Source organism: Verticillium alfalfae, genomic scaffold (assembly GCF_000150825.1).
Source record: "Verticillium alfalfae VaMs.102 supercont1.5 genomic scaffold, whole genome shotgun sequence".
NCBI classification, from domain to species: domain Eukaryota; kingdom Fungi; phylum Ascomycota; class Sordariomycetes; order Glomerellales; family Plectosphaerellaceae; genus Verticillium; species Verticillium alfalfae.
The window spans coordinates 3,025-13,653 of NW_003315034.1; the positions used below are offsets into that span (position 1 = coordinate 3,025).

Genomic DNA, 10,629 nt, shown 5'->3' on the forward strand with positions numbered 1-10,629 from the left:
GGCGAGAGCTACTTCGACCCTCAGAGTCGTGGTTAACGCTCCTTGTGCCGTCAGAGCTTGGCAGGATGTCTCCCGATGACCAGGATTGGGGCGAATATCAGCCTGATGACGAATCTTCCGACGAAGGAATTGCTCATCCGACGGAGGCCTCTTCAGCGGGATCTGCGGAGCCTGCTCGCCAGTCGAAGTGCAAGACAGGTTCTTCCAAATCCCATAATGCAGCTGCACCCCTCCCTAGGCCACAAGGCCAACCAAAACTTCGCACAGCTTCCGATGTGCTGCATCGTTTACGGTGGGACCCGGGTATGAGTAGCGATGACTTTGCCATCGGCTACACTGATCGTCACCTCGCTGAGCCGCAAGAGAAAGCTGTTGGGGCGTGGAAGCTGGAACAAACTCACGAGGAGTTTATCCCTCAACACCGAATTCTCTACTTCAGGCGGAAGAGCGATGGGATGCTGGTGTGGGAGAGGAGCTCTCGGACTGACATGGTATTTCGAACTGGACTGCAACCGTCTTCGGCACAGAAATAACAATACTGTACTATACGTTCAGTGCCCTTCAAGCGGACTCTTTCCCTCCGTTTCTCACCATCGTTTCATGTGTGGTCATGGGTGATACAGAGACAACAGTGCTCAGGTCGTCCTGAGCAACCACATAGAGGTAAATTTACCTCCACAATCTTGGTCATGGCATTCATTTGCTAGACACTCCTATGAAACCCTTTTTATGCCGCACACACCAGATTCAGCTAAATTCAGATATCGATGGCTAGGATAGCTAATCTGACTTTATCAGATCGGCCCAGATTGATGCACATGTACAGCGTTCCGCGGCCGTGTCTGGATCGAGTTACGGCTTGACCTACACGTAAAGAGCCTTTACTTCCGGCAGTGGTGTTACAGACGCCCAGAGGATAGAAAAGCTCTAATCGACAGCGAAATAGTTATAATAAAGTGAAGACTAGCGTATCCTCGTAGGAGAAAGTAACAAAACCGACTTGGACGGCCCGTCGTAAGTAATTTCATGTAATCATAGCGCCGCCGCAGAATGTTGGCATGACCCAGCAGTTGGACGATTGCTCATAGCATATGCTGTGGCCATTGCGATATGTTGGCGATAAGACATGCGTGACCTAGCTCCTGTGATTAACTGCAACGCCTCTCATGATCCGTATTCCCCTAGACCCCAACATCTGTATGTTGTCCGTGACGCCGTTGCAAGGAGAGAAAACAAGCGCTTAGTATAGGGTCACAAAGACCGCCGATATAGCACTCTTGTCGTACTTCACGTACTTGCCCTTGCCCTTGTCAACCTCGTGATAGCGGTCCCAGAAACGGTTATATAACGGTTCAAGCATTTGCTGGATATCGCGCGCGAACATCTGACGAACCTCCCGTTCCATGTTGTAGGACTTGTGTTTTGCAACCATTTCGTCAAATGATGCATTAAATGATTGAAACTTGTTCTTGATGTTGTCCTTGTCCTTGCTGCTCAAGCTTTTGACGATGGAACTCGAATCAGGTTGGCCCGAGGTAGGTCGTTGTTTGTTCGTATGTATAACATCGAACAGATGACTGGATACCTCCTTGCAGTCCATGGTATACAGACTTTTGGACTTCTTTCGCCACTGGTCGAGCAATGCCAGACGCTGCTCGAGCAACGGAGCAAGATCAGAATCGCGTATCATCCGCTCCACGATAACAACGTTATTTGCCAAGAAAACACCCAACACTCCCCGACCACCTCGGAGCACAGCTTGAGCCTTTTGATTGAGAGATGAAAGTAACGTCTCAATGGTATCTGTGCAATAATGTGAGAAGATTTCCTTGCCATCAGCACCAATGTCGAATGATGCCAGGCTTGGGATGACATCTGCTGAGCGGCCATTCACAGCGGCGACAGACTTCCAGCCCCCGTCGCCAATAGAGACCATGATACTCGAAATGGGGCGCAGGAATTCCACCATGGCTTGTAAACGTTGCATGGTTTCGGAGACGATGGAGACGGGCGCGCCATCGGCAGGAAGTACTTGCATGTTGCCGACTCTGCGCCTGGTATCCTCCAGCAGTTCGGCTAGTGAAGATTTGGCTGTTTCTCTCACAGGACGAAGGGCCGCGGCTAGGGTCGACTTAAGCTCCCCGGTTCGCGTTTCCAATTTTTCAGAGAGGCTTGACATGATTTCGGTTATTTCGTACGCCAGGTAGCAATCTGTAGTGAGATGGGCTTTGATGTGAACGTTCAGCTCTCTAACAGCGCGTGCTAGCTCTGCTAGAGCCGCCTGACATGTGACCTGAAATATAGGCCCCCAGTCACCCCGATTGAAGAGGTTGCAAATATTTTCGTACTCTGCCAGGAAGAGGCCTTCCATGGCTTGCGCATATGTGCCGATGCCGTTGGTCCCAGCCCTATATATGGCTTCCGAGTTCTTCTTCTTTGCCGTATTGACGCTTGCAGCGGCTAAATTGACCAGTGTTGATGACAGATATTGCCCTCGGACATCGCCAAATATCTTCGCAGCTGGAGAATCTTGTGAAGTCACCTGGGGTTGTCTGCTAGCCACATGTGCCCTGATGAGAGCCAAGGGCGTGATCACGCTTTGTGCAAGTGTGGGGAACGGGACGTCTTTGGTAATGTAGTGTAGTGGCTCGATCGATCGCGGTGTCTCGGCGCGAATGAGTTTGTCGAAATGACCTTCAAGCTGTGTATTGCCGGACTTCACTAGGCGTGAAAGGTCAGCGATGGTCTGCTGGTTTGCCCGCAGGTTCGAGGTCTGCATATCGGCTAAGGCTTGGTTCAATCTTTTAACAGAGGCAAGATAGTTGACAAGCCCAGCCTTGTCAGGTCCCGCCCGTATGATCTGTTCCTCGTCATTCTTACTATCGGCTGGCTGTCGCAGTTTCTCGATGGACGATACAACTTTGTCGATGTCTTTGGAGAGCATAAAAAGTCAGTGACTCCGTTGAGCAGGGAAATTTGGACCGGCTGGACCGGTGAGCAACGTACTGTGGCCAAGAACCTGCAACTTCTTTGTCTCGCCATTGAGTGGGCCTGCAACATCGCGTACACTCTTGCCGGTGGCATCAAGTCTCCCTAGTGAGGCTTGTATCTTCCGTGTTAATTGGGTCGTCTTCTCGAGCCGGGAGCTCAGCACATCGACTTCGGCACGCGCCTCTTCATCCGCAATTTGGCGGTTATTTGTCACCGTCACAGCCATGGCTAACTGATTGAGGGCGACATCAAGGTGATGGGGACGCTAAGCGAGTTTAGGCACGTTGCTGGAAGGGACAGTTCGCGTATGTGTGTCGCTGTTGAAAATATGCACACCGTGCCATGTGGTGTAAAGAGCAGTTGTCAGAACTTGTATACTTATGATAGAACAATAGCAAGCGATGCACAACAGAGCTACGAGGGTTGAAGTGATCAAATCAAGGAGGGTAGGCGTGGTACGGGGTTGGTTGAGTGGGCCTCATGGTCTCTATCCGGGGTCAAATTTCTGGGGAATATGTATTACATAACCACTGACAAGGCTTACATGGATTTGATTTAACACCTCAAATTTGATCGACACATGCTCAACTGTTCGTCGAATTTGACTGCTCGTTCTGTTGATGCTCTTCTTAAATGATGGCCCGGGACAGTATTTCTGGCCTTCTTAAAGTTCTCTATATCTTGGTCTGGTCCAGCTCAAATCAATGCCACCAGGTCAAATAGACTTCAGCTGTCTCTCGACTTCTCGGGGGAGTTAATCTCATAATGTAAGAAATGATGTATGAGCTTTGTCACAGTCTCTACAAGGAAATCGACATCAGTATCGGTGATGGTATACGGCGGTGCCAGAATGATGTGATCTCCGTTGTAGCCATCGACTGTGCCAGCTCCCGGGTAAACCGTGATTCCGTAGGGCTCAGTGAGTGCCAGATCGGACAATCTCGCTGCGATCTGTGCGTGGCGCGGGAATGAATCTTTAGTGCGCTTATCCAAGACAAGCTCAATGCCCCAGAAGAGTCCCTTCCCACGGATGTCGCCGACGTGAGCATGACTGTCAAGGTTGCTTCTGAGCTGTCTGGATAAGCGGCTCCCCTTATCCCTCACGTTCTCCAGAAGTTATCGGACACAACGACGTGTTGAGCCTCAAGAGCCGCAGCACAGGCGCTGAGATGAGCCTTTCAAGTATGGTCATGAACGAAGATACTGTCCTAAATGTTAGCTGCATCAAGAAATCAGGCAGGTGAAAGAGAGAGATTGTACTTGCCCGCTGCCGTTTTTAAGCACATCTACCATTCGACGGCTGATCAGGAGCCCCGCAACTGGTCGGTAGCCACCACCAAGCCCTTTGCCAATGGTTTGGAGGTCAGGGGCCACTCCTTCATCTTGCCATACATGAAGGGTGCCTGTTCGACCCATGCCACACATGACTTCATCGAGAATAAGTAGCGCTCCGTACGTTTCGCACACCGCTTTCACGGCCTTGGAATATCCTGGTACTGCAGGCACACAGCCAAGTGCCTGTGGTCCTCGCATGATCAGCTTAAAGGTGCTGGCTAAGACCGGTTTGCACGATGCCTTACCGCTCCGACTACAAGCTCTACAACAAATGCACATACTGTGTGGGGACCAAGGCGTATGAATCCGTCCTCCAACTCCTTCGCGAGTCTGGCAACATCCATAGCGTCGGTCTCGTGGCTTGCCTGGCCTCTGCAGGAAAAACAAGGCGACACAACCGATGTGTTATTGCACATCATGGGCTCAAAGATCGCTCGTCGGCCGGCGTGTCCGCCAGCAGACAGCGCCCCTAGCGTAACCCCATGATAAGAGCGGCTTCTGGATATGAACCTGTATCTTGTGCCCTGTGCCGGTGTCTATTCGAGAAAAACCTGACGCGAAAGTTTCATTGCCGCCTCCATGGCTTCCGAACCTATGCCTTTAAGCAAAGACGACACCCTCTGTCGCGACGCCGGAGACATACCACTGCTTACAATGTAGCCTTTTGACATGTGGCCCTCAGTCGAGTCAACGAGAAGTTGACACAATTCCTCAGGTGTGCTGTGCGCAAAGAACCTAGTTGCGCAGTATGTGGCTATCGCGTCTTGCTGTCTCATCGCCTTTAGAACCCTGGGGTGTCCGTGCCCAAGGCATGCCACAGCGGCACCACCAGAAGAATCGAAGATCTTCCTCCCGTCTGTTGGAATGCAGTAGTGACCCTCGCAACTGGCAAGTTGCAGAAATTGATGCCGCAGGTCACGATGCAGGACAGCGAATTTGGGCACTACTTGATCGTTTATCATGTCGCCTGCCCCAACCTCAGGGGAAGAGCCTCTTTCATTGCTCAACGAGATCATAGTACTACGAAAGTCGGTAGTCGAGCTCGGGTTGAAGGGCTGTGGCACAGATTTGGTGAAGTTTGCAAACACGAGCGCCAGTCTAGTGAGCTTTGGCGCTCTGGATGTTCTTATACGTGTCGGAAGGGACCAGATTCATATCGGCGGAGTAGCATGAGGTCCAGGTCCCGACACCGAACACAGCCTTGCTTTGGCTCGGCATCAACACAGTCACGACCCTAAGGTCAATGGCAAATATACTGCCGAAGCTTACCACAAGGAGAGGCGAGAGATGTCCTGACGACACTAGTCGATACACTCACGTGGAACCCGATGCCGGGATGAATCAATTCAGACCGAACTCAACCCAAGGAGAAGACTTGCGGTCGGTGCGGTCCCGCGCTCAGGCGCGGGGTGCCTGCTGGCCCGAAAGCCAACGCGTCCCTTAGAAACCGTCCATGCGCCGCCGAGTGGAACCGTTCGGCTTTGCCCATTGGATAAATTCCACAACCACTTAACGCGCCATTACTGCTTCAGAGTCAATGAAGGCACGCGTCGCAGCCCCTCATTTTCGAATCTCGCACGCGTCGTGGCTCCTCGAACAGTCGCCTTCCAACGTCACGAACTCTTTAGACAGCCTCACTCCCTCTTTTGAGGTCGCTGCATAGAACACAACTTGTCCAGATGGATTCTTTCATGCTTCAAGATGATGCGGCTGCTGACCGTGTTCGGCAGGCGGAAGACTTTCTTGATCCACGTGTGTCCCTCCTGTCAGGTTGATCATTTGGATGATTGTTGCTGACTAGGCACGCGCAGAAAATCCTCACACCAGAAGCTACCGACCTGACATAATTTTGATGGTACAGAAGAATCAGAGGCGCTTGAACGTTAACCTCGACCACGTTCGTGAACACAATGAACAGCTCGCGGAAGGGATACTTCGTCAGCCGTTTGACTATACAATTGCTTTCGATCATGCCTTGAAAGAGATCGTCAAAACACTGCCGCAGACACGAGCGGAGGAGGTCGCAGATGCCTTATATTACTGCGCTTGGGCGGGCAGTTTTGGCCTCAACGCATGCAACCCTCGTACCTTGTCGTCACACCATCTCAACAATATGATCTCCCTTGAAGGCATTGTCACCAGATGCTCACTCATCAGACCCAAGATCGTCAAGAGCGTTCATTACAACGAGGCTAAGAATGTCTTCCATTTCAGGGAATACCAAGACCGGACCATGACCGACGGCGCTTCTACTTCCAGCGTGTACCCTCAAGAGGATGATGAGGGAAACCCTCTCATTACCGAGTATGGGTTCAGCAAATACCGGGACCACCAGACCATTTCTGTGCAGGAAATGCCCGAGCGAGCCCCTGCGAGGCAACTGCCCCGTGGAGTGGACGTTGTACTGGACGATGATCTGGTGGACAAGGTCAAGCCAGGAGACCGAGTGCAATTGGTTGGCATATACAAGACTCTTGGCAACAGGAACACAAACCACAGCAGCGCTCTCTTCAAAACGGTCATCCTCGCGAACAACGTTGTGCTGCTGTCTTCCAAATCAGGCGGCGGCATAGCCACTGCCACCATCACAGATATGGATATCCGGAATATCAACAAGATTGCCAAGAAGAAGAATCTCCTAGACTTGCTCTCGCAATCCCTGGCCCCCAGTATATATGGACATGGTCATATCAAGAAGGCCATTTTGTTGATGCTGTTGGGTGGCATGGAGAAGAATCTTCCCAATGGCACCCATCTCAGGGGTGACATTAATATTTTAATGGTCGGCGATCCATCGACTGCCAAATCTCAACTACTTCGATTCGTTTTGAACACGGCCCCCCTGGCTATTGCCACAACAGGCCGAGGCTCTTCTGGAGTTGGTCTTACTGCGGCTGTCACATCAGACAAGGAGACAGGAGAGCGCCGGCTGGAGGCTGGCGCTATGGTGATGGCTGATCGAGGCGTGGTCTGTATCGATGAGTTCGACAAGATGTCCGATATCGACAGGGTGGCTATCCACGAAGTCATGGAACAACAAACTGTTACCATAGCAAAGGCAGGCATCCACACATCACTGAATGCCAGGTGTAGCGTTATAGCCGCGGCCAACCCCATTTTTGGTCAGTATGACACGCATAAGGACCCGCACAAGAACATCGCGCTGCCGGACTCCCTTCTCTCACGTTTCGATCTCCTCTTCGTAGTTACGGACGACATTGAGGACACACGCGATAGACAGGTTTCAGAACACGTTCTTCGCATGCATCGCTACCGGCAAGCGGGCACAGAAGAAGGCGCACCGGTAAGAGAAAACACAAGTCAGTCTCTTGGAGTCGCAGTCAACAACCAGACCGAGTCTCAACGTCAAACGGATGTCTTTGAGAAGTTCGACGCCATGCTCCATGCAGGTGTCACTGTAACATCGGGACGTGGTGCGAACAAGAAGCCGGAGGTTTTGAGTATCCCCTTCATGAAAAAGTACATCCAATACGCCAAAACACGAATTCGTCCTTTACTCACGCAAGAGGCGAACGACCGTATCGCAGACATATACGTCGGCCTCCGGAATGACGATCTAGAAGGTAACCAGCGCCGTACAAGTCCATTGACGGTGCGAACTTTGGAAACGCTTGTTCGTCTTTCCACCGCGCATGCAAAGTCACGCTTGTCAAATCGTATTGACGAGCGCGACGTGGCTGCGGCCGAGTCCATTTTGCGGTTCGCACTGTTCAAGGAGGTTGTTGAGGACGAGTCAAGAAAGAAGCGTAGAAAGACGCAAAACGCTCAGATGATGTCCTCGAGCGAAAGTTCTTCCTCGGAAGATGACGATGAAGACGCATACAGGGGCGCTGCAGCACGCACATCTGTTACCAGATCTGGCCCTTCAACCCGTGGTGTTGCACGGCCTCGGAAAACCACGACTGGTCCTAGTCAGATCAATGGCACTGCAGATGCGGATGCAGATCTTGGCGACGGGGCTCGTGGCTCGACATCTGATGCGCAGGGTGCAGAACATGATCAAGAACAGGGTTTGAACCGATTGCGCCAGTCAGCAGGAGCATCACACAGTCGTGCAACGCGCACCCAAACATCATATGCCTCGTCGGTATCAGCATCACACCTGCCATCAACATCGCAACAGGAGCCCGAGGAAGACGAGCTTGCAACTGGAGCTGCAGCTCTAGCTATCGCAGATGAGCCCATTACTGATCAGCGCTTCAACACATTCAGAACAACACTCGGGCAGCTTCTCAACTCGGCTCTGTTCGAGGATGACTCGGCAGGCTTGGACGCCATTATCCTCGCTGTGAACGCAAAACTGCACGCGAGGAGTGGAGGTGCCTTTGACAAAGAAGAGGCTGTTAAGGCGCTGCGTAAGATGGATGACCTCAACCAGATCATGTACGTGACTCTGTTCTCTCATCTCTCTGTGGCTCCTCAAGGCTAACAATAAGACAGGTACACATCAGGGGACCTTGTATACAAAATCTAATGTGTCACATGGTGTTGTATCATCCCAAATAGAATGTTCGGCTGTGGGGTAATGTTGGCCAGGCAGCTGCGGTTGATTTACGATGGGTAAAAGGCTGATGCCGTGCTTGATCTACATGATCAAAAGACTCGAGCATGGTTTTGGCAAGCTAAGGGCTGCGTAGCTTTCAATAACATAATGATGTATGATTTCTCCACCTGTTTTCGTCGGATGTCTGACAATGGTACTCAATCATTGCCCACGTCTCCCAGCGCGGTTTTTCCCTTGAAGTCTCTCTGCGCCCCTCCTTCCTCTCTCGTTGAACACACCGACCCGCACTCACCCACCTCATCAGTTGTGGGTTCTCGTTGGTTCACTCTGGTACACGACGCCGATATTCCTCGAGTCTTTGATTAACTCGGATGCCATTCCAAGTCTCGTTACCGTGCTCGTCTTTGCCGAGGATGGGCATGCCCACTTGCTCGATTGCAAAGCTCGCTGACACGCTGCCCCATGTAGCAGCCTCCTCTACACTCTTGCCTCGGGCGAGGGCCGCCGCAAGCCCACCTAAAAAGCTATTGCCTCCTCCAGTAGGATCAACGACCAAGGATGCATCTTGATGATAGGCAGGTACCCAGCGCTCGACGCCAGGATCAACCTCAATTTCTTCACGTGCGATGGTGCCCTCTTCGTCCTGTAACAAGCCTGCGAAGAGTGCCTCCATGTCAGTGTCGGGTCGGAGGCCGCCGCGAGTGTAATCTTTCTTCCGACGCTTGACACCATCGCGAGGTGCATGAGGCTGACGCTTCCTTCCACCATTTCTAGCGATGTAGCAGCCTTTCTCGCCGGCACGAACCACGAGGGTAAACGACTGTAAGGGCATACTCGCTAAGAGCTGTTCACAGGAACGTTCCACGGCCGCAGTGGATATCTCGCCCGTGTTCAGATCCAAGCCATGATCACCCATGAAGCCTGCAAGCTCTGCATGGTTGGGACTGCAAACATCAACGAGTGGCAGAGTGTTCGTGCAGTTGAGGAGCTCAGCGGGGGTGCACAAGTCGGGGACTGGCTCCCAGACGAAAATTGGTTTCACGTATGAGTCTTCTGGTGATAAGGCCTTCCTGGAAGTCGTGATATCTGCAACCAGCTCTCTGCATCTCGTTGGCGAACAAATAAGGTGAAACGAGCGAGAAAAAAGCAGCGTTGGCGTTAGGTCTTCGGCCGTGAGGCGTTTCTTTGGGGTGGTGTACTTGAACGCGCGCTTCGTTGTGTTTCCGGTGTTTTCGTAACCGTTCCAGCCTCGCGTAGTAAGGCGTTCAGTTGATTTGCGCATCAGAGCAGACGTGTTCCAAGTTTCAATCAGAGTTATAAGGTCGGCGGGGAAATCAGTTCCTTGATCGACTACCCAGCCAACGGAAGAGGATAGAGGAGGGGGAGAGAAAAGACGTGCTCCTATAGCGGAATACGTGCCCGCACCGCCTAGTATATCTTTGACCGGTGGCGTGGGTTCCTCGAACTCAATATCATCTTCACGGGTTAGCATAATCGAACCGTTGAGCAGTAAGCCTTGAGTCGGTGGGGTGTGTCGCAGAAACCTCACCTATGATGACCATGCCCAGCGTAACGACATCCAAAGGTGTTAAAGCCGCAAATTCTGCCTCTGTGAGAACCTCATCCTTCACCGACAAGAATTCCATGGCGGCCTTTGTAGACTTGCTGACTGCACGGGTAACCTCGAAGACCGTCTTTATCACACCGCGACGAGCTTCAGCGTTTCAGTCACAGGAGATACGGAAACTCGACTTCGTAAATACACTTCACGAAAAGAT

The 10,629-nt window shown here is 51.9% G+C and overlaps 6 protein-coding genes across 6 annotated transcripts; 2 read left to right on the top strand and 4 right to left on the bottom strand.

The window, feature by feature from the left end:
• Positions 1 to 65: 65 nt before the first annotated feature.
• VDBG_04322 (DUF455 domain-containing protein) lies at positions 66 to 874 on the top strand (the record flags this gene model as incomplete). Its single annotated transcript, XM_003004670.1, has 2 exons — positions 66 to 491; positions 827 to 874. The coding sequence occupies 2 exons, from the start codon at positions 66 to 68 to the stop codon at positions 872 to 874; spliced, it is 474 nt and encodes a 157-aa protein (XP_003004716.1).
• Positions 875 to 1,240: 366 nt separating this feature from the next.
• VDBG_04323 (exocyst complex protein EXO70) lies at positions 1,241 to 3,445 on the bottom strand (the record flags this gene model as incomplete). Its single annotated transcript, XM_003004671.1, has 2 exons — positions 1,241 to 2,931; positions 3,007 to 3,445. The coding sequence occupies 2 exons, from the start codon at positions 3,215 to 3,217 to the stop codon at positions 1,241 to 1,243; spliced, it is 1,902 nt and encodes a 633-aa protein (XP_003004717.1).
• Positions 3,446 to 4,862: 1,417 nt separating this feature from the next.
• VDBG_04324 (ornithine aminotransferase) lies at positions 4,863 to 5,342 on the bottom strand (the record flags this gene model as incomplete). The annotated part of the gene is made up of 2 exons (XM_003004672.1): positions 4,863 to 4,918; positions 4,970 to 5,342. The coding sequence occupies 2 exons, from the start codon at positions 5,340 to 5,342 to the stop codon at positions 4,863 to 4,865; spliced, it is 429 nt and encodes a 142-aa protein (XP_003004718.1).
• An 82-nt stretch (positions 5,343 to 5,424) lies between these two features.
• Positions 5,425 to 5,544, bottom strand: VDBG_04325 (predicted protein; the record flags this gene model as incomplete). The annotated part of the gene is made up of 1 exon (XM_003004673.1): positions 5,425 to 5,544. One exon carries the CDS (start codon positions 5,542 to 5,544, stop codon positions 5,425 to 5,427), a length of 120 nt encoding a protein of 39 aa, XP_003004719.1.
• Positions 5,545 to 6,178: 634 nt separating this feature from the next.
• Positions 6,179 to 8,911, top strand: VDBG_04326 (DNA replication licensing factor mcm3; the record flags this gene model as incomplete). The annotated part of the gene is made up of 2 exons (XM_003004674.1): positions 6,179 to 8,730; positions 8,854 to 8,911. 2 exons carry the CDS (start codon positions 6,179 to 6,181, stop codon positions 8,909 to 8,911), a joined length of 2,610 nt encoding a protein of 869 aa, XP_003004720.1.
• Positions 8,912 to 9,173: 262 nt separating this feature from the next.
• Positions 9,174 to 10,497, bottom strand: VDBG_04327 (MAK32; the record flags this gene model as incomplete). Its single annotated transcript, XM_003004675.1, has 2 exons — positions 9,174 to 10,400; positions 10,471 to 10,497. The coding sequence occupies 2 exons, from the start codon at positions 10,495 to 10,497 to the stop codon at positions 9,174 to 9,176; spliced, it is 1,254 nt and encodes a 417-aa protein (XP_003004721.1).
• Positions 10,498 to 10,629: the final 132 nt, after the last annotated feature.